This window comes from Medicago truncatula, chromosome 8, assembly GCF_003473485.1.
Source record: "Medicago truncatula cultivar Jemalong A17 chromosome 8, MtrunA17r5.0-ANR, whole genome shotgun sequence".
In the NCBI taxonomy this organism is placed as follows: Eukaryota; Viridiplantae; Streptophyta; class Magnoliopsida; order Fabales; family Fabaceae; genus Medicago; species Medicago truncatula.
Window position 1 is genome coordinate 47,309,140 of NC_053049.1, and position 23,338 is coordinate 47,332,477.

At 33.9% G+C, this 23,338-nt stretch overlaps 2 protein-coding genes across 4 annotated transcripts; one reads left to right on the forward strand and one right to left on the reverse strand.

The window, feature by feature from the left end:
- Nucleotides 1–166: 166 nt before the first annotated feature.
- On the reverse strand, nt 167–8,315 carry LOC11408102 (protein phosphatase 2C 56). Of its 2 annotated transcripts, XM_024773524.2 has the most exons (5): nt 7,685–8,315; nt 2,950–2,985; nt 2,505–2,792; nt 1,975–2,080; nt 167–784 (listed from the first exon to the last, which is right to left on the reverse strand). In XM_024773524.2, the coding sequence occupies exons 1-5, from the start codon at nt 8,309–8,311 to the stop codon at nt 459–461; spliced, it is 1,383 nt and encodes a 460-aa protein (XP_024629292.2). In that variant the 5' UTR covers nt 8,312–8,315; the 3' UTR covers nt 167–458. The 2 variants fall into 2 exon arrangements, with proteins under 2 accessions (XP_024629292.2, XP_003630720.2); XM_003630672.4 differs by lacking the exon at nt 2,950–2,985 and having other exon boundaries at nt 7,685–8,312.
- Nucleotides 8,316–17,297: 8,982 nt separating this feature from the next.
- On the forward strand, nt 17,298–22,747 carry LOC11416728 (E3 ubiquitin-protein ligase ORTHRUS 2). Of its 2 annotated transcripts, XM_024773441.2 has the most exons (9): nt 17,298–17,988; nt 18,287–18,954; nt 19,073–19,172; nt 19,296–19,357; nt 19,476–19,578; nt 19,828–19,978; nt 20,132–20,349; nt 20,933–21,187; nt 22,188–22,747. In XM_024773441.2, exons 1-9 carry the CDS (start codon nt 17,575–17,577, stop codon nt 22,194–22,196), a joined length of 1,980 nt encoding a protein of 659 aa, XP_024629209.1. In that variant the 5' UTR covers nt 17,298–17,574; the 3' UTR covers nt 22,197–22,747. The 2 variants fall into 2 exon arrangements, with proteins under 2 accessions (XP_024629209.1, XP_003630722.1); XM_003630674.4 differs by lacking the exon at nt 22,188–22,747 and having other exon boundaries at nt 17,299–17,988; nt 20,933–21,502.
- Nucleotides 22,748–23,338: the final 591 nt, after the last annotated feature.

Here is a 23,338-nt window from a genome sequence, read left to right on the forward strand (position 1 = left end):
ATAGTCCAATTACTAATTTTGTGCTGAACATTTGAATGGCATGATATTTTTCCAGTCTGAATGAAATATGGTTATCCTATACCTCCAAGTTAGAAAGAAGATATTTTTGTACTGACAATATCATATTTCATTCCATTAGTATTAGTTTTTAGAAGTTCAACAAATGAATTGGTAAATTCATTCTATTTGCCCTTGTCAAGGACCAAAGGGGTAAAATGGGGTATCGATCAACACTTCACTGTAACAAACAAGGCCTAGCTAGTTGTTACTTGTCATGAAGCAACTTCTTTTTGCCAGTCAATTCTGTATATACAGGAGGTTAGGAGAAACACAATTGTTGAAGTGATAACTGAGAACCATCATGACAATGGATTTGTTCTGTTTATATTGTAAATCAACTCTAGGAGCTTCATTACCTTCTCATGGTTGAAAACTATAGAAGAGAATCAGTTGTATTCTTAGGAAATTGAAGGAGGCCTTTGCACACGTTTTCTCTTTGATTTCAGATCAACAACTATGATTGAAACGTTATCTGTACTATTTCTACCAATCGCAATTTCAGTGAGGCTATCAGCAACAACTTGTGTTGGAGATATTTCCTCTGTTGATGATAAGGATCTGCGGCGCCTTCTTAGAATGCTCCGCGCTACTTCTCCCACCTCCTCATTCGTCATTACATCCCAAAGTCCATCACTTGCCAAAATCAAACATTCATCCTCGTCAGTTCTAGCTGTAAAAGTTACCTCTGGCACTGGAATAATCCATGGTCTCAAGTACCGATCACCTGAAATAACACCATTATTAGGAATTTAAACACAAGATGAGGAGGTGCAAGAAAATTATCTTAGGAAGCAAGTGATTTTAGGTGCAAGAAGCTAATGATGTGTTATGCGATCAAATAGCTTGTGGGACAAGTAAAGATAAGAATCATTGGAAAAAAATTAACATCCATTTTTCACAAAACCTTGCACACACAACTTCAAAATCAATCTTTCATGTCTAGCTTTAGAATCAAAGTCGATACAATATTGAGGAACAGCCAGTTATTATGGATTAAATTAAATTACAGATACATTCATACATTTCAAACTTAACATACACACAAATACACTGTGAATGCTCCTAGTACCTAGGTAACTTGCAAAACCATCAACAAACTCCAAACATGAAAACATTAAGAATTTTTCAGTAAACCTAGGTATCCCCTGTGTGGAGACTATTCAATTGAGGTAAATGAAATTCATTTAAGGTGTTGAACTCTCCCAACATAATTTAATCTATAATGATGAAGTTAAAGATAAATGCTAAAATGTTCGCACATAATACTGTAAATGACAATGTTGCTAATTAAATTGCTATGCATAGTGTTTCAATCAAGTGGCGTATGAAATCACTCCTTACGATGCTTTGATCCCACTATTTAACTTCCTTTCTGCCACTCCATTTTCAGGCATCTAATGCAGCCAGTCTCTGTATCTCTTCAACTGTTACCTTTATTTTTAGAATTTGTTTGTAGTGCCACAAAAAAATGGAGTTATCATTGTACCAACTAGGAAAGATGGTTCATCTGTCCACTTTGTGGTTGTTCTTAGTTGTGTACAGTTTTATCTTGTCTTCCTCTCTCTCTTGATCTCCCCTTTGATTTTTAATTTTGATATTTACTTTTAAACCAAATTTATTGATCCAGTAAGGAACCGTTTGGAAGTTACAATTGCATGAAAGCGGAAAGATAAAAATCGAAAAATAATTGTATGGGTACTATTGAAATTCCCTGATATAGATAAAAGAGTGTGGATCGCTATTATAATCACAAAACCCTTTTGAGAAAGCCCCCCACTTAGTTAAAGATTAAGCCGTTTGCACTTTGCACACCCTAGCTCATAGCAGAAGACTATTTTGCATATAATATTAGCTCAAACAACATTACGTAAATTCTCAACCAAAGATTGGATATATGAAGATAAATCAAGATACCTATGGCCCTGGACATGGCAAGAACACCAAAAACCCTAGCTCCATTCCAGTTTATGACTTTTCCTCCTTCTCCTTCAATTCTCAAGAGTTCATCTTCTCTGTCAGGCTGTACAAGCAAGGACAATGGTATCTCAAAACCAACCCACTGAAGAGAAAGATATAATGTTTGAATATATGGCTGCATAATGGAGATGACCTCCTAATAATTTACTTTTCTTTTTTGGTCGTCCTTTTCTCATGGGTTACAAGTAATTCAGAACTTCAAAAGCATTATGTGTGAAATGTTTTATCTTTTCATATTATTTATATTATTATTGAGAATAGACTCATCATCTCCTAAATACATATACATGATTTCTAAATTGAAGTCCACAACCACAATTGCAGCCTCTGCAACCGTATCATAACTGTTGGTGTGTCGTAGTTTGCTGCAATATTAAGATTGGCAGCATAGCCGCAATTCGGAATCGGAATACCAAAACTAAAGAATACACAGAACAATAAAGAAGATAAATGGGTTATGACTAGACCTTCTGATCCACAGTCAATGGGACTGTTTGAGTCCTGCGGCAAAGAACCACCCTTGAGTCACCACAGTTGGATGTAATAATCTGGCAACCAGATAGAACAACCACAGAGGCAGTAGATCCAACCATTTCTGGGGCAACTTCGTCTGATTCAATTTCACTGTCAGTCCTCTCAAATCCATTAGCAAATACGGCCTCCCACCTTTTCTGCCATTCAGCGCCACCTGCTATTTCTTGCTCCCACTCCTCTGCTATAACATTGTGCATTCGCTTTGCACAAAATTTAGCAACCTAGGATTATATTAACCACAAAAGTTAGAAGAATGCACTTCTCACGATGATGTTTTCTGAATTCGGACATTTTATGCTATAAAGGCCATGTTGAACAAATGCATTCGACTATAATCAAAACTTAATAAGTAGTTATGTACTATCTTTCAGAACTCACTTTCCCTTCTTCATCAAGCTTTGATCTATCATAATTCTGAAATAAACAGTTGTGGTACAGGAATTACTTAAATAAAATAAAAAAAATCATCTAATGCCCCTGAAGAAATACTCAATTTAATATGTAAAATAACAATGTCATCATGTGGGTGGAAAAAAGAAAAATGGACGTGTAACATTATAAGCTACCATGAGTTCAAGTACGGTACTAAAGAACAGATAAATCTCAAGGGTGAGTTAATCAATGAGAGAATTCAGATAACCAAGTATTTAAAGCTAGGGAAATTATATTTTACACACAATTTTAACATCAAAATTAGACAATGATCTAGATAGGTAACGTGGTTTAAATATGTGATTGATTGGGTTTAGTTGGTTGTTAATGAATTTAACATGGAGCAGCAATTCGTTAATCACTCACTCAACTCAATTAACCATATTTTTTAAGAAAACTAATCACCATATTTTAGGTGTATATTTAAACACAAATTGTGGTGAATGAATTCATATGTACTTGAACACCCGATCATGGTTAATGATGTTAAAAGTCATGATTAATTGTCTATAGCGGATGGTTAAAGTGTTGTGATACCTTGATGTATCCATTAACCATCTACTTAACATAATTACTCACATATTTAAAATGTGTATTTAAATTATTGTCAAATTTTAATATCGAACTTGTGTGTGAAAATAATGTAACTCTTAAAATCCTCACAACCCCTGCACCCTCGAACAGTATGCGATAAGTTCTTGGACACTTTCAGAAAAGATAGGTGTTAGTTAGAAAGTTTTGAAAATGTTTTAAGTTTCGACAACTTTTGAGTTAAGTCTCCACAACTAATCAATCAAGATCATGAAAATGTTTTAAGTTTTAAAAATCAATTACAAAAATACTCACATATTACATACTGATAGTAAAATTGTCACTTTGAGAGTGAAATATAATACCAGACTTTGTGGGATCCTAATCACATCCTTATTAGCTTTTTTTTGAAGGATGTATATCCTTAGTAGCTTGACCAACTTACATTTTGACTAAATACTTGAATCTTTTTTATGATGACTAAATACAATCTTCAAGATTAGTACAACACAAATAAAATATGATGAGGTTGCAATTATCTTGTCAAATTTATGTGGCAGTATGAGAATTGAGAACTATAATTAGTAGTGACGGGGAAGAACAAAATGATTGTACAAAAGCAATTATCTTTTTCACTATGTACAATCATTTTGAACAAAAGAATAATGAAGAACAAAATATTGTTTTTGGAGTAACAAAAGTGAAAATATATAGAAATAAAAGAAATTATATTTGGATAACATTTTCTTTAAAAAAATTGTTTTAAATAACTTTTAAGAGTTCACTCTCATATTCTTTTTTTGAAAAAAATTTATCCTCGTGTTCATATTGTGTGTTTATCTTCTTTTTTTCTCTCGCACTATTGTTTGTATCTTAAAAAGAGAAAAGAATATGGTTATTTTATAAGTTATTTTAAAGTAGTTATATGAATATCCTTTCTTTAAATATAGATTTTAATATGTATTTCGTCCTTATAATTAAGGATCGTTTAATCATTTAAAATTTAGTCTTAAGCCCATCAAATTACTGACGTGGCTATGTTAACGCCCGTCTCTTCTTCTCATTCCCTTTTCTTCCTGCCGTATCTGCAATCACCAACACCATCCCTGTTCTTTTTCTCTTATTCGATCTGCAAACAACAATCACCAATACTTTGAAATCAAACCCACTTTTCCTGTGTAACTGATCTTCTACCCATCAAACGTCTCTGTCCTTTCCCGCCGACACCGTTTCTTCCCGTTGACAAGGCTTCCGCCGACGCCGTCGTGATGCTAGTAGTCATTCACCTTTCAACCCTGTCATCGTTCTTCGTAGAGCCGGTGATGATGGAGCCGGCGAAGACGGCGCTGGGGCTGGTGGTAGCGCTTTTGAACTTTTCTACGATGACGGTGGTGGAATATGGAGAATTAGGTTCCATTTACGTTTCTGTTGTTTTTGTTGTTGGGTTTGTTGGTTATTGGTTTTTGATGTTAGGGAGGGAGAAGAGGAACTGAAAAAGATGCTTACGGCAACATACATAACAACAACAACACATTGATTTCTGGGTTTTATTCTTCTTTCTCCAAAAAAAGAAAATCATTTGATTTGATTTATGGGTTTGCTTCTTCATTCATGTTACAGGAAGAAGACTTGATTTATGGGTTTGCCTTTTTTTATTGGTTTTGAGTGGAAGAAGATTAAAGATTTTTTTATTGATTTTGGGTTACAAAATGGTTGTGTCAGCTGGAATCAATGTTGGGTTTTTTATTTGCTGGGTTTGGATGAATATCATAGGGATGGTGATGGAAGATGAAAGTGAAATAAGAATAGGGTCATTTTACACCAATTCAAAACAACAACAACAGTGAATTGAATATATGCACAGAACCGCAGCAATAGTGAATTGAAAAGGAGTAATGGAAAATTGGTACTTTGGAATTGAATTCAATGGAAGAAGAAAATGAAAGAGGAGGGTATTTTAGTCATTTCCTGTTTAATTGAAAAACTAAGGGCATTTTGGTCATTTCGTGTGCGTATGAATCAATTAGCAGTGTCACGTCGTCATTAGATTAGTGACGCGACAATGATCAAGTTGGTCGAGGAACGAAATTTTAAATGATTAAACAATGTAAGGCTAATTTACAAGGATTAACGATTGCATGGATCAATTTTTAAACGATCCCTAATTACAAAGACGAAATACATATTAAAGTCTTAAATATAATATTGACTACCATTCAAAAAAGATTTAAAATTGACTGATGGGATTTTTTTGGCACAAAATAAAAAAATTATTTAAACCGTTGGAATTGAATAAACTTTTCCTAGAAAGGGCAGACTCAGCACAACAATCATCTCTCAGCCCTGTATAATATGCCAAAAGTGGTGAAAAGGTACATAATGAAACGTAGGTCCCACTATGTATATAATGAAACATTGGTCCCACTTACCCACACATGTCATGATATGAAAAACGTACCCTTTCTTTGGGAAAAAAGCTCATCCTTCCAGACACATGGCTCAACCTTTTCCTCCAAAACTCATTCTCCCCCAACAAACAGGACCACACCCACCCAAACATTATTATACTCGTAATAATAATAAATTAAGCACATCCAATCAATCCTTTTTTTAACAAAAAAATAATTAAATTTTATATTTTAAATATGTATGTCTTCAAAAGTTTGCCTCTTTGCATGTATAAATTTTATTGTAATTTTAAAAAGAAATATTATTTAAAATTGTATATTCAACATTTTAAAAGTTGAAAAAATGTATTTTAATTAGTATTTTAAGGGTTAACAAAATAATTTTTAAAAATTTACTGTATATAAAACACTATAACCTTGTTTCATTCATATATTCGATCGATCTTATTTAATAGATTAAAATTTTGATGTAAAACTCTCTGTGATTTTAACAAAATTTTTACAATAGTAAAAAATATGTTATCAACCCTCCTTCCCAAGAAAAAGCTGAAGATGAATAGGTAAGTGTGAACTTGTGATTGGTCTGTGAGGGAAACAACATGAGATCTGGGTAGTTCTAACCAATCTCTATGACTATTCCTTCCTAATACGTACGTACTGGTACAGGTAATAGTATCTGTTCTGAAAGAGAAAGAAAAGAAAAGGCCCACAATAGCCCTCCGTTCCTTTTTTTTTTTTCAAATTTTTTATGAAAAGTTATTAATGTAGTTAACGTGTCTATTTTATGTGTTAATATTATTAATTGTTCTTTATATATATGTGTATTAAATTTAAATTTTCGTATTTTAAAATAAATTAGTAGGATTAATTAGGGGTATGTTTAGAAAAAATAATTTATTATTATTAACGGATGGAGTATCATACACGGGGGAACTTCTATGGTACACTCACAATTTTAAGTGTACCGGTACTCTTGTTTCACAAAATATATAAATTAAAAACCACTTTAATGAAATAAAAAAGTATTTGTCAATATTTATATTTTAAAAAACATCATTTCATAAGAAAAATCATCATTTCATTATTTATAAGGATCATATTACAAAATTTACATTTTGTCATAGAAAAAAAACCAATATTCATTGTTATGAGTAATAGAAATTCTTAAAAATTAAATTTTATTTCGTCAAAGCTTTTGGTATATAAAATTTAATTATCTTAGTTGTCAATGATAGAAAATAATTATTTTTCTTAAAAAAACAACTCATTTATTATTAATTTTACGACTTGGTGTACCGATACATTCAAATTTATAAATTTATTGGATGTAGCATAGAATTTGCCTTATACACAATCGTATACAGTCGTATCTACAAACGTGTCACCACCGAATGAAACGGACCATTAATTTATCTCTTTTTGTGGACCACTCTACCTATAACACGTGGCCTTCCTCACAAACATACTCACCAACTACATTCCCGTTTCAGTTTAACCACAAGCAACAATTACGATTCTCCATTTTTATTTTATTTCCAGAAATAATATTAGTAAATATTCAGATTAATTGAACACCAGATAAATAAAAACAAAATAAAATTATAATCCAAACAAAGTAAATATATGCATTTATTACAAACACATAACGCCACACCACAATATACGATAATAATAATAAATAAAATAGAAACTGTTGTTTTTCGAAATAATAATAAATTAAAAAAATGGAAAAAGGTGTGTACCTGAGCGCCACCGTGGCCGTCGTAAACGCCGAAGAAATGAATAGGACTGATCTCGCCGGAGGATCTAGAACCAGGAGCAGTACAACCGCCGACGTGATCGCAAGTGCGTGACATGAATCCCGGAATAACAGCGACGGCGTCTTCCATCTCTCTCCGTCTTCCAATCACCGAAGTATGTCCCCAACTCACTCCCTTGTTATTCATTCCTACGCACTTCTCCCTTGTCACAGCCGTCACCACCACCTCCTCCGGCGCGGCAGGTTCGTTTTTGTCCGCTTCATTGGACATAGCTATCAACGGAGGTGCAAGAATCACTCGGTTCACCGTGCACGTTGGAATTTCGCCTGAACCGCTACTGATAGAGGAAATGTCGCCGTTACGGAAATCGTCAGTGCTGAAAACGGAGGAAATGCCTGAAGCGGAGCTAGTTGAAGTCTGATCAGAGTCGACTCGTTCGAGTTTCGAATCTGAATCGTCCAAAGGTTCCATAACGGAGCAGTGATTAAGTGAGAAAGAGAGAGGGGGAGGGAAAAAGAAGAGACGATAAAAGGAGAAGAAAGGACAGGTAAGAAATCGACACGTGTGAAGAAAATTGTTGCGAGTTTTTTTTATGGCACACGCATCCATTGTGAATTTGTAATTGATTTGTTGAGCAGGGAATAGAAACGAGGCAAGTAATTGTCTGTACTCGCACTCACCTGCCTTATGCTGTGACTCCACCTTTTCAAACGTATCTCTTGCGTATGATTGTATCACTTCCACGTTTTTGATTATCTGGCTTCGCACATGGTTTGATCTGCGAATTTTAAAAGCCACAGTTTGCTTATGATTGGACCGTCCCCACAGTGCAACATTGAATTACGCTGTAGTTAATAATTTCTCTGCTATGACGTGTGGGGAATTCATGTATATGTACGTAAGCAAAGGTACTCTGTTTCTCATTACTAGAAGGCCATGTGGCACTTGTATTATTTTGGGGACCCGCACGTTTGGTAAAATTTGATGTTTTGAATTAGTTGAATTTAATGAGAAAATGATACTCCCTCCTCCATTCTTTAATAAGTGACACAGTTGATCCAGTTACGTATATCAATGTGTAATTTTGAGTTTAAATATCTTGAATAATATATTGAAAAAAATTATGAAAAATTTGATATTTTGAAAATACTCATCGAGACGAATCTAACGACATCTTATATGATATTATTTATTTTTGTATATTAGTAGAAAAATATGGTCAAAGTAAGTTAGGTCAAAATAACACATTTTTAAACAGGTCATTTATTGCAGGATGGAGGGAGTAACTTATTTTTTTTATCAACTATTTATTTGGGTAAAAGTGTAAAACTAGGTGATCTTGTTTAATTTCACGCTCAAATTAAGGGAGGAGGTTTATTATATGCAAAGAATGTAAGTTCCTATCGTCATGAAGGGAGGAGTTCATGGGATTGAGGATGAGCTATTGAAGAGAAATTGAGGGAATGTTTAGGACGACACATTTAATGCAATGATTTGTTAATTGTTGAGGGGCATTTTAATAAGTTGAGACTTTTTGAGTTCAGGTAATTGATTCAGGAAAAAATAATGTTATGAAAATGAGTTGTAAGATTGTGAGGATTGAGTTTTAGATCAGTCCGCAACACTACGTCAACATTTATTAAGTATGATCCATTTTAATGGTCCTCAAATTTTTCAAAAATTTTAAATTGACCCCAAAAAATTGCAAATTGGTCCCTCAATTTTTTTCAAAGATTATAATTTGACCCCTCAATTTTTTGAAATTTACATTTTGATCCCTAATTTCAATTTTCAAATTTGGTCCAAAAAAATTAAAATTTATAAAAGTTGCCCAAAAATGATGACAATGAATTTCTTTATTACTTCATCCAAACAAAAGAATTGAGAAATGAAAGTAATTTAATTGAATCATTTAAATTGTCTAGAATTCTAAATTCTTTAAAATTTCTCAATTACCTCATCCAAACACACTCTAAGAATCTTAAGAAAGATATCACGTGTCGTTTTTTAACAGCATTGTAAAATGAATGAATATCCAGCAAATAATTTTGTCAATGTTTCTTATCTAACAAGTCAAATGAAGTACGAGGAAAGAAAGCGAAATTTTGATAGCAGTTGACCATGACAATTGCAAGGTGTGCACTCTTGATGGAAATTTTATCCATAGTGGTAACCAAAATACAGACAACACGTAGAGATTTCTTCGAGAAAATGGAGAGATCAAACGGACCAAATTGAACAAGGGTGGTTATTCAAGATAGAGGTTGTTACACGGCACGAACTAACCAAAAGGAGGAAGCATGATAATACAGTATAAGTCACAAGGCTATATTATTTGACATGTGAGGTGCTGAATTTTCTTGTTGCCACGAATGTACATAGCCCTTTTATAGTGTCTTATTTTATAATATATTGCAGCAATCGGAAATCTTTCAAAACAAAAAAATAACAACAGTCGGTGTTAAATTATAGAGTTCTTATACATCAACCACTTTAGGTGGCATATACTCTTTTACACCTGCACACATTTGTGATATGTGGCAAAAACATTGAAAGAAAAGATGAAAAAAGGTGATGATATGATATAAAATTACTCAAATGCCCCTAATACATAGGGTGTACATAAGAAGTGTATGAAAAATGATGTCTACCTATCTTTTTCCTAAATTATATTAACAATAAAACAACGTATTCATCAATATATAAAACCTTTGTATCTTGGGAACACCCTAATATATATTGGAAATGATATTTGTACAATTATTTTGTGATAATTTTTGTACAACTTTCTCTCTCATACTCACATGATGGTCTTATCCTATCTCTTCATTTTTCTCTCTCCATTGTTTTTGACCAATAAAAATAGAGAAACAAAATTGTCACTAAAATTGTTATGGAATGAATGTACAAATATCATTACTTAATTATACATCATTTGTCTACAGGACAGGTTGACAGTATCGGTTTTAGGTTGGATTCCAATTCCACTGTGGTTGGTTGAGACAATGAGAAAGAAAAGTGTTTTAAGGAGGAACCGAGGAAGGAAGGTGTCCTTTTACTTGTAGGCTTTTGATTTGTTAGGACGCCAATATTTGTGGAGAATGGGCCAGGGCCAGACAATTGAAAAGAGAAAGACTTATTAATTAAAAAATATTATTTTATTTAAGGATTGGTTATTTATTATTCACCGAAGTAAAAATATATTTATTTTCCTTTTACTTCTTTAAACAGTTAAATATTTTATCTAAAATTAACATGATAAAACTATATTCTCTCTTATAAGATATGATTCGAATCCGCGTGAGTTTAGCTCAGTTGGTAGGGATATTGCATATTATATGCAGGAGCCAGGATTCGAACCCCGGACACTCCACTTCTCCACAATTAAATTGTGTGAGCTCTAGCCACTAGGCTACTTGACCAAAAAAAAAAAGATATGATTCGAATCATCTGAACTTCTTCCTTTTTTTAAGAAGTTTTTTCCTTCATTTTTCTCTCCCTTGTTGAAAGAGTCATAGAACAAAAACAATTTTATTTTTGTATATATAATTTAACAAAATTATTACAGAAATGATAAATGGACACAATTTTTTAAGCATAATACAGACACCACTGTATAATTATACGGAATTTCTCATTTCTTTACACTGTTACTTTATAGTGTATTTTCCTTTCTATTTTTTCTTTTCTTTTTCATTTCCCTGCAACTAGTTCGCACCACTCCATTGTTGCTCCACTTCTAGTGTCATACACAACACCAAGGAATGCTCCACTGCCATCACCCACGGTGACATGACAGATACTTGTTCTTCTGCAATTTTATTTCTTTATTTTTATTTTTCTTAAAAATAAATAATTACAATCAATCAAGCATTGATCATCTAAACTCACACCAACCACATCATCTTCTCCTTCTGAATTTTTTCTTAGTTCTAGAAGATTAGAATTCAGATAATGAAAGATATTCATAATCTAACTAACATCTGCATTTAATGACTAACCGAAAACGGATCTAGATTTTCATGCCGATTTCGACATTAGTCACTGTTACTCTCTGCCGGAGACGTCCAGCAACAAAGGAATCGAAGTCTGACGGAGGACCATCACTCTGTGGAGAAACGGTCGGTGAAGTGTTGGCGGTGGCCTGCTGGCCTTTGTTGAAAATGGCGGACAGAGAGAGAAAGAAGACATTTCCTGACCTTGGAGCGTGAGGCTTTGACAAAACTGTCCCTGTTTTATGAGTGAAATGTCCAAACTATCCATGATGTTGAATCTGTGTCAAATATTTTGTGTTCATTTATCATTGCTCAAATTATTATGCCTCATATAATTGTGTGTGTTTATCTCCTAACATGATACATGAACGAGTATACTTAAAAAAAAAACTTAAATATATTTTTAGTCCCTATAAAATTAGAACCTTTTAAATTTAGTCCTTACGTAATTTTAAGAGAATTGTTGTTCTCACATTTGATAAGGCTGAGAAACACGAGTAAAATACGATTTTGCCCCCTCGACAGTTAATTGTCGAGGAATTAAAAATCCGGCTGGTAGTTAACTGCCGAGGAAATCTGAATATAATCACACACAAAAACATAAACATTACCATTTTCAAAACTTCTCTAAAATTCTCAATTTCTCTCCAATCTTCACCAAAGTCATTTTCAAGAATTGCAAGCAAATCAACTGCATATTGTCACAAGTAAGTTGTATCAATCATTTTAATGATAATGTTAGTTTGTTTAGGTTTATTTTTAAAAAAAAATTAGAGTAGTTTGCATGTGGTTATGGTTGATTTTAAAATTGACAATTTGATGATTGCATGTGTAGTTTAGGAATTAATAAATGAATGTAGTTGTTGTCTATGTTGTTTAAATCATAATGTGGCTTTGAATGGTGGCAAATGAACACGATTTGAATATGTTTTATACTTTGCATACAAAGTGTTTGATAAAATGTTTCAATGACAATTTTATTGATTATTTAGTTAGTTTATGTTATGGAAATGATATAAATGATGTTAATTATAGTTTGATTAAGTGTATATTGATTTTTTAGTTAGTTTAGGTTACGAGAATTATGATGGAAACAAATGATTAAGTGTATAGAAATGATTAAGTGTATGTTAATTATTGAATGATGTTTAGGTTATTATGGAAATGATGAACATAAATTTTATTGTAATGATGATTATTTTGAATGATTTTAGGTTATGAAAATGATGTTCATTGTTGTACTTTCAATGTGTTTGATTATGTTTATGTTTAGTTTAGGTTTAATGTGTTTGATTAGGTTATGAAAATAATGTTAATTTTTTAATTTTTTGTGAAGATATGGCCGATCAGGACTCCATTGATCCATCTAAGATGATTGGTGGTAGGCGTGCAATGACTCAGAGCCAGGGATGGAGAGGCAAAGCGGCCACATCCCAAAGAAGGGTAGAGGTCGGAGGGTGGATGGTTCATGGAATTCGCAGGAGGCTTCTCAGGCTACACAGCTTGAAGAGTCGTAGGTGATTGATCCGAGCCAGCAAGTAGAGTACCTGAATTATCAGGATCAGGTACACCACGATGTTACGGATGGTGGGTATGACCAGGATCATATATCAGAGCAGCAACATGTAGGAGATGATGATGACATTGCAGCAGCTGCTGCCCCGAAGGTGTTACATATGGACCCTCCCTTTCCTAGAGGATCGGGCGACCTATCTTTGTTGTAATCTTATGCCAATCATGTGGCGTTGTCGCTTTAGTATAATTTAGAGAACGTAAGTGTAATTTTTTTAAATGGTTTTTCTTTATGTTTAATTATTTCCTTTATACGTGTGTTTGTTTAATTATTATATCAACTTTTATATGTGTTTTTTTTTTAATTCTTTTCTTTATGTTTAATTATGATTTAAATTTATTTTGTTATGTGTTTTATTTAAGTTTTAAGGTTTACATGTGCTATGTTTTATTTTTGCATTTGTTAAGTTTAATTTTGTTTAGTTAAATGTTTACATTGTTTAATCTATAAATTGTTTAAACTATGTTTATTTTTCTATTATTTCAGGTTCGTAAGCTGCATGTGGTAAAACCGATTAATCATGGGGCTAAAATACTGAGTCTTGGACGCACAAACGAGAATCAGTATTGGTTTTGGGATCCGCTTAGGGAGAGCGGGTTAGATGGTTTGGTTTACCTGAGCTACACCACTGTGCCTAATGCCCTACTGATGACTCTGTGCGAGAGGTGGCATCCCGAGACCAGCACTTTTCACATGCCCTTGGGGGAGATGACTGTGACCTTGGATGATGTCGTATGTCTGACGCATCTTTAGATCGAGGGACGGATGTTGAGCCATGGGAAGAAGATGTTGAAACATGAGGGAGTGACACTACTGATGAGGCACTTGGGTGTAGCGCAGCAGGAGGCGGATAAAATTTGTGGTACGGAGTACGGTGGGTACATTAGGAGTGACATCTCTGACGTGATGTGGAACATATGTTGTACTCGTAACAAGTTGGTGTTTGATGGTATCCAACTGATACTCCTAACTACATTTTAAGTTGTTTGTGCGCAGTTTGCAAGTTTCACAGCGAGCATTTGACAGTATTGTTTCAGCCGCTTTAGTTAGACCCACTCATGAAGCATGTTGGCAACACAGTGATAATGATGCACTTGTTCTTAATGTGGACGACAATACTTTAAGTAACCTAGGTAAAGTATGTTATGGTGGATTGGTTAGGAATTTTGAGGTAAACTTTCAATTTGCCTTATATGATAGCGTGGATTTGTCCAATATTTTACATACAGAAATTCACACCCTTACAATCAGGATTAAACTCTGCTAGAAGGTTGGTTATAAGAAACGGACATGTTATTCTTATTCTCTTCGCGTAGTGCATTCAGTGTTAAATGAATTGTTGAGGCTTTCACCACTATGTGATATTTCCAATAGGTGTATTTGGTTAAAAACCGAGATACTTTCATTCATCACATTTTTTGGGAAGGAAACTACTGCGCAAATATGCTTGCTAAATGACATGCTAATCATTCAGATTCTCTTGCGATAATGCATCAACCATTACCACGTCATTTCTCAACCTTACTATCTGATGTTATAGGAGTGTCCTTTATTAAGACATGATTTTTCTTTGCTTTTTTTCTTTTCTTCTTCTTTCGCAAAAGTAAAAATAAAAACAAATCATTCAGAATAACATGAGTTTGATTTTCGGTAAAAATAATTATTAACCATACCTTATTTACATTCCAACCAAAAATCAAATTACCAGGGTTATTTTTAAGAATCAAAACCAAAAAAGAATTACTCAGCATTCACCATAACAAAAAGGTAAATGGTCATTGACTATTCATCTCGTTGTCAAAACGGTCCCTCGCTCAAGATTAAATACAAAATAGTCTCTGTATATGTACATCTGTTATCAATTTAGTCTCTGACGTTAAAATCTTTTGTTAACTGACGAGGTGACAAATGTTTTGGATTGACAAGGTAAATGATGTGGCATATGGACTAAATTGAAAGTAACCTAAAAATCACTTTATTAGTTACCATTGGATAAGTCTCATTCTCCCTCAAAAGCAAACTTTGTTTTCTCTCTTCACATTCCATCGGAAAACCAAAACCACCACAATTGTTGCGCACCCACCATCGCGCCTCAACATTGTCAAGTACCCACGTAACAATAAGTGTACAATGTCAGTGCCCAACTGACAGTAAGCATCCACAATCAAGGACCAAGTGAGATCTGTCAGTGACCATATTAATGTATTTTGTTTGATGCTCCCTCCGTCCTTATATGTAAGCATCCATTTGATTTTATTTTTGTCTCTAAATGTAAACTCCTTTTCAAATTACTAGATGCATTTTTTTTCTCCTAAACATACCCCTAATTAATCCTACTAACTTATCTTGAAATATGAAAATTTAAATTTAATACACATACAAACAAATGACAATTTAGTAATATTAACACATAAAATAGACACATTAACTAAATTAACATTTTTTCTTAAGAAATGTAAAAAAACAACGGAGGGAGTATATTAGTAGTATTTGCATATTAAAACACTATTGAATATGAGAGACTGATATAATGCTGCTAAAAAATCTAGACCATGCTGCATATTGTTTCGTTTTTTTTAAACATTTGGAATGTTGAATCAGAGCAACTATGATATGTTATTAGTTCGTACTAGTTGACTTTAGAGGCTTAAGTGAAGGGAATGTGTTAAAATGTGACTGATTGAGTTCCCCTGCTATAATGACATCGTATTAAAATACTGTGTGTACCAACAATGACTTTCACGACAATAAACTTCAGAGAAATGCCTTCAGTTTTATTATTTCTTCAATTCATTTGGGAAAAATGCCTTCATTTTTATCATCTTTCAGTTTCTTTGTAGAATTCATTTGAATCGTAGAAATGAAACAAATTGCTTAAGGTGGCATATATGAAGGTCACGAGACATAATATCTATTGATTATTGTAGTAATAACAATATGGATGCTATTGGTTGACAACATCTTTGACACTTCAAAACAAAACAAGGTTTTTTTTTTTACAAAAAAATATGATATCCATTCAGTCAAATCGAGAGATTACATCATTCAACACCGCTAAAAACATAAAGGATGAATCTGCGAACAAACTCAGAACATCCAAGTTAATAGCATATAACGGCATAATGGATACAAAAATATATGATAAAATTAAAGTGATCGGAATATTCATGTCTCCGGATCTGCAACGTTGACACCCAAATATTTGATCGAATAATCGATCTTTCAAAATGAATCAAATGAACACCACAAGAAGACGGAAAATCAAACAACGCCGCACAAGACGACGAACAACAAACCACCACACTTAGATGATGAAATCACGAAGAAAAAACCTAGATCTATGTAAAAACCACTTATTTAGATTGAAATAGAGAGAAAATGATAAAAAGAAGGGAAGGGTTCTTCCCCATAAGTTTTTGTTTAAAAAAAGAGAAATTGGAAACGAATTCAAAAGCCAAAATCGATAAAAAGATATAAGCAAGAACTCTCAAGCCAAAGACAATGAGACGTAACTCTCAAAACTACAAATAAAATCAGAATTCACAATGTACTTATTCTCTAACTAACTCTCTCATTTAGACATTAGCTATTGTTGACTTTACATAATTTATGGTATAGTAGTTTCTGCGTTCTTTAATTCATTTAGGAGAAATGTCTTCAGTTTTATTAACTCATTTTGCGCAGTTGCTGCATTGATAGTTTATGCACGTATGAATGTAGTGATAATTACCGTTAGTTATGGAGGATCTCTCTTTTTCTCTCTCCCATCTACTTCACATAAGATTAGAAGACAAAGTTTGCTTTCGAGGGAGAATGAGAGATATCCAACGGTTATTAATAAAGTGGTTTTTGGGTTACTTTCAATTTAGTCTTTGTGTCACATCAGTTCAAAATATTTGTCATCTCATTAGTTAATAGAAGTTTACAACGTCAAGGTCTAAACTGGTAATAAATGTTAACATTCAAAGACTATTTTGAATTTAATCTCGAGTCAAGACCATTGTAACAACCAGATGCAAGCTAGGGACGAGAGTTACACCTTACCAAAAAAAAAAAAAAAAGCAAACATTCACAAAAAAACAGTGAACATCGAAAAGGAAGAGAAAGGGAGGCATAGATGAAAATCACCGAAAAAGAGAAACAATTCAAAATCTAAGCAATTCCCTCCCAAGTGGAGTTAGGTCTTGAAAATTTCCCTCCTTATAAATAGGGGCATAAAAAAAAAATCAGAAGAGGAAAAGAGAGGAAAACGAAAACCTAACCAACCAATTACAAATCCAGTGAGTGACATTTTACCAACTCAAATGGCGAAGCAGCTACCTTGTGACGCCGATGGTGTTTGCATGGCGTGTAAAACGAAGCCTCTAGAAACTGAAACCCTTCATTGTCGAACATGTGCAACTCCATGGCATGTTCCTTGTTTACCTCTGATTCCAACCTCAATCCTCGATTGGGAATGCTCCGATTGTTCTCAACCCGTCGCCGGCGATTCCGCTGCTCCGTCTGTTGCCGGAGATCTCGTTTCCGCTATTCGCGCCATTGAGAACGATGTTTCGCTTACCGATGATGAAAAAGCGAAGAAACGACAAGAACTCGTTGGTGGGACTTCTAATTCACCTGCTGAAACAAACAATAGACGCAGTAACGGCTTGCTTGATATCTTCGATGGTAGCCTTAACTGTTCCTTCTGCATCCAGTTGCCTGAGAGACCTGTTACTGTTAGTTTCTTTCATTTTCCCCCTTTCATTTTCTCTTTAACATTTTAATTTTTATTATTATTTGTATTATTGATTCTCTGGTGATTTTTAGTGACATTGTTTGTTTTCTAAGATCAAATCAACCGATTGAATAACCTAACTGATTTTCTTTTAGTTAGGTTATTCGAACTATTAGATCTTAATTGAAGAGTATTTTGGTTAGGTTTTCTGAATAATTCGATGTTAAAACTTATTTTTGTTTTGTTAAAATAATTATTTTTTGAAATTGAAAATGAAGTTGATTTGTTGTTGGTTTCAGACACCATGTGGGCATAATTTTTGTTTGAAGTGTTTTGAGAGATGGATTAAGCAAGGAAATCGAACTTGCTCGAATTGTAGGACTGCAATTCCAGCAAAGATGGCGAGCAATCCACGAATCAATGCACAGTTGGCGATTGCGATTCGTATGGCCAAGGTAGCAAGTTCGCAAGGTGGTGTTGGAGGAAGTAGTGTTCCAAAAGTTTATCACAGTGTTGACAATGATGAGCGCCCTGATACTGCTTATACAACTGAGAGAGCAAAGAAAACAGGAAAGGCTAATGCTTGCAGTGGAAAGATATTTGTGACCATTCCGAAAGATCATTTTGGACCGATTGTTGCTGAGAATGATCCAACAAGGAACCGTGGGGTTCTTGTTGGTGATACATGGGAGGATAGGATGGACTGTAGGCAATGGGGAGCTCACTTACCCCACGTGGCTGGCATTGCTGGTCAGAGTACACACGGGGCTCAATCTGTTGCACTTTCAGGTGGTTATGTCGATGATGAGGACCACGGTGAGTGGTTCCTTTACACAGGAAGTGGCGGGAGAGATCTCAGCGGTAATAAACGTACAAACAAAAATCAGTCTTTTGATCAACAGTTTGAGAACATGAATGAGGCTCTCAGACTGAGTTGTCGAAAAGGTTATCCTGTTCGTGTTGTTAGGTCCGTTTTTATTGATTATGAATTCAATTCAATTGATTGATTCCTTATTTGGTTAATTTCAAATTCAATGTGATACTCTGTCATGAATTTTGTTTATGGATTTGTTTATCTGGTTCAGGTCCCACAAGGAGAAACGTTCTGCTTATGCACCGGAAGCAGGAGTGAGATATGATGGGGTTTATAGAATTGAGAAATGCTGGCGCAAAATTGGAATACAAGTAAGTATCATTCTTGTTTCTAATTACCAATCACTGCATTTATTCTACTAAGTACATTGAGTTATACCGAGTTGATTATCAATTGTTCAAAGTTTATTGTTGATGGGGATCTTTCTGTGATAGGGTCATAAGGTTTGCAGGTATTTGTTTGTGAGGTGTGACAATGAGCCAGCTCCATGGACAAGGTTGGTTTTAGTTCCTCAATTTTTATTTTTCCTTTGTATGTGTGTTTGTACTAATATATACAAGTGGACGTGTTACGTGTAGAACTTGATCACTTGAATTCATTTTGTTGCTCTGTAGTGATTTATCCGGAGACCGTCCCCGTCCACTACCTATAATTAAGGAGTTTAAAGGTGCAATTGACATTACTGAAAGAAAGGGTGATCCATCATGGGACTTTGATGTAAGTGGTGTTGTCTTCTGATCTGCTTTTCTTAGATTTCTTGAAGTGTTTCTTTCACTTTTGTTTATTACATTTCTTCATTGTTTTCTAGACATTATCATTGTACTCTGTAAGATATGATAATCACAATAGTCAAGTTAGATTTCGGGAAAATTATTTGCTAGGCAAATGTTATCCTTTTTTTTTCCAACTTTTCTGTTCTATAAGTTTTGTATGGACTCTCAATATGTTCATTTGTCTAAATTTCAGGAGGAAAAGGGCTGTTGGTTGTGGAAGAAGCCTCCACCTCGAAGTAAGAAGCCAGTGAACATTGTGGATCCCGTAGATGGAAGTAAAATAAAAGTTGTTAGGCCAAAGACAAAAAAGGTGTCCTTCAAAATCAAGGATAGGCTATTGAAAGGTATATGATCCCTGGTGATGAATATAAACTCGTTTCCTTTTTTTCTTTTCTTTTTCAGATCATTATTATTTGAAGCTGTTGTTATTAACAAAATATATAGTAGTGAACTTGTTCAATTATTACAGTGTTGCCTCCATGTCATTGTGTTTGCAGAGTTCGGTTGCAATATATGTCGTAAGGTGTTGGCTTCGCCTCTCACTACGCCTTGTGCTCACAACTTCTGCAAAGCTTGCCTGGAGGGTGCCTTTTCTGGCCAAAGTTATATTAGGAATAGGGCATCCCAAAGTGGCCGCGCTTTGCGGACACAAAAGAACATTATGAAATGCCCTACTTGTTCAACTGACATAGCTGATTATCTTCAGAATCCACAGGTACCTCTTCACATTTTTTTAAATAGATGTTTATGAAAAGAACTGCTTATTTCATTTTGAAGTGAGTGTTACCAGCCTTATTATTAGGTTTGGGATTGCATCGCTTATTTCTAACGGGATCAATAATTATATTGTAATCAGGACTTGTATTTGATCCAATCAAATAAAGGATTATTATCCTTCAAATTGAACCCTCATTGAATTCCTTTTAATTGTATTTCCGAATATAGTTATTATTATTCTCCAAATCAAATATTATGAAATGACTGGTATTCCTAATTTACCATGAAAATGTTCTTTTCGAAAATATGTAATTAACCATGGAATTTAGTGTTTACTATGATGTCTATGGGTACTTAATATTGACAGTGTCTATGTATTTGATAATGTTTGAAGTTTTGTTGCAAATCACAAGGCTGTTAAATTATTGACACCGTTTATGTATCTGACAATGTTCAAAGTTTTTTTTCAAGTATTTAGTGAAGCAAGCTATTGACTTTTGTAATTTCAATTTATTCAATATGAAGCTTTGTTTTGCTCTGCATGAAAAAGGTCTTACTTTGCTTATTTCTGTTCTTAATAGGTAAACAGGGAAATGATGGGTGTCATAGAATCACTCCAGCAACAGGCTGAACAGATGGAGGAGAGTTCTGAAGAATCAAGTGTAAAAAGTGATGAAAATCTCAAGCCGGATGAGGAGACGGAGGTTTCAAAGCCCTGTGATTCAAGTGAAAAAGTCTTGAAGGAAATTAACAAGAATGATCTGAATCCTCCACAGAAGCGGAGGAAAGGTACTGGTGGCAAGGCTGTGGCGAACACGGAGGAACATATTGACGAGGTAAACGTAGGAAGCAAAGCAATGGCTTTAAATAAGGCTTTAAATTAGGGGTGGGTGATGGATCGTGCTGTTTTAATTTGGATTTGCATTAAATTGCAATATAGACGATAGCAATTAAAAAAAATCTTGTGGAATTCTATTGGGTTTGAGAAGATATTTACTGGATTTAGGGATTGGTTTTTAATCGGCATTTTTTTTTTAAGATGCTATTCTGTATCATCTATCTATAAGTATGGGCGTCATCTGTTAAACTTGTGAAGGAATGAATGCATTTTGTAATTTCATATCTAAGTGCTGCCTATGTTTCCACTGTTATAATGTTTATTTACAAGGATATCACCTATCTATAGACTATAGGTGTCATATCTTAATGCTGCATATTTTATTCACACTTTTATTAAATGTTTATAAAGGTTATGGATGTTCTTTTAGGCTTTATTAAAAACTAAATCCAAAGCAGATGACACTTTTTTTGACCAACAAATGACAGTGGCACTTATTTGAGAATTGAACTTTGTGATCCTATGGTTGTGTTCTTGTATTATTGGGTTTAGGCTTAGCACCCCCCAATATCCCCCTTTTCTATTATATATTTTTGGCTTTATAATTATTTTTTTTTTGAAAATAATTGAGAGTGTAATAGCAGACATTTTATTTGAAAAAAATGATAGGCAGCACAAAATATTTTCCAGAACTGTTGCCATTTTGTAATACTTTGTTTCCATTTTGTTTGTATTTTTCCCATTGCACTCAATACATGTTTTTTTTTTTACATACTTTGGATTTATCTCTTGTGCTTCTTTTGAATATTTGCAATTAAGGACAAGGTAATTGACTAACCAACAATTCAAGTCATTCAGTAATAGTCAAACATCATACGTTTTTCACCCTCAACTAGTTTATTCATTATTTAAATATAAGCATAATGTTGAGTTGTATATTGGACAACTTTAGCAACTTATCTTTATAGTCATCATGCCTCTTAATTCGGTTTCAACAGCTTCCATAGATTTGGAAACATTTGATCTGGATGAGGCCCTTGCAGCGGCCGCCGAAGAACCACTCTGCAAGTTTGCTGCGTGGAAGAACTTTGTTTCAAGCTTACCGGCGGTTCTTGATGTCACTAAGGAGGATGTTTGCTCGGTTTGCATGGAAAGCTTTGAAGATTCACACAATTCAGAAGAAGGAGGAAATAAACGAGTTCCATGTGGTCATGTATACCACTCAAACTGTATCACTTTATGGCTCCATCGCTGCAGCTCTTGCCCTCTTTGTCGCCGCCATATCTCCTTTTAGTACTCATATATTCAATTGTACTTTTATCAGCTCCATCGCTGCAGCAATTGCCCTCTTTGTCGCCGCCATATCACTTTTATCAGCTCCATCGCTGCAGCTCTTGTCCTCTTTGTAAAATACCAGTGTATAAGTATATAATAATATGTAAGGAAATAGTGTACAGTTTGTTTGTTGGAGGATTGAGTAAACCAACAAAATGGTACAGGTACTAAATTTGCATGACACTCTGAATTTAGTCTCTAAGAATATGCATATTTTAACTAATGTTTCTCAAATTCATGCTTATGTTAATGCCAATTGCTAACTGTGGTTAAAATGGTCTATGCCTTTGTAAGCTGCTCCAAATTTAATCCCTTAAAATATGCATATTTCAATTTAGTCTTAGACTTTGTAAATTGTTACACAAATCCATTCTTATGTGATTCATAATTTAGGGGACCATGAACAAAACTCTAATATTTATATATAAACAACAATTTGGCATAATTTGCTGATATCTTAAGTCTCTTTGAAACTCTTAGTTTGAAAAAGACTCATCATTCTCTTTCAAGTAGCATTTAGTTGGGAAAGGGAAAGATTTTCTCAATTCTTCTAACCTAAATCCTAAATTTCATCTTTCTTTAGTTTACTTAGTAGTCCGCACTTATCCACATTTTTCATAACACATCACACTCGAGCTTCATACCTTGCTATAATTTCAATACATACAAAATTGGTTAGTAATTAACAAATCACATGACACTAAAATAATGAGTTAAATATATTAACTTTTCATTTTAATCTCTTAAAAAAAAACTTCGATTTTTAGTCTCCTAAAAGTTTTCAATCTTCATTTTTAGTCATTTCTAAACTCAT

What these genes read in the sequence shown, in the direction of transcription:
- LOC11408102 (XM_024773524.2), bottom strand. Translation starts at nt 8,311, where the DNA reads ATGGATGCGTGTGCCATAAAAAAAACTCGCAACAATTTTCTTCACACG. An exon ending in CATTGACTGTGGATCAGAAG is followed by an intron (nt 2,081 to 2,504) that starts GTCTAGTCATAA and finishes TTGCTTGTACAG; the next exon opens with CCTGACAGAGAAGATGAACT. An exon ending in TGCCATGTCCAGGGCCATAG is followed by an intron (nt 785 to 1,974) that starts GTATCTTGATTT and finishes GTGTTATTTCAG; the next exon opens with GTGATCGGTACTTGAGACCA.
- LOC11416728 (XM_003630674.4), top strand. Translation starts at nt 17,575, where the DNA reads ATGGCGAAGCAGCTACCTTGTGACGCCGATGGTGTTTGCATGGCGTGT. An exon ending in TGCCTGAGAGACCTGTTACT is followed by an intron (nt 17,989 to 18,286) that starts GTTAGTTTCTTT and finishes TGTTGGTTTCAG; the next exon opens with ACACCATGTGGGCATAATTT. An exon ending in GAGCCAGCTCCATGGACAAG is followed by an intron (nt 19,358 to 19,475) that starts GTTGGTTTTAGT and finishes GTTGCTCTGTAG; the next exon opens with TGATTTATCCGGAGACCGTC.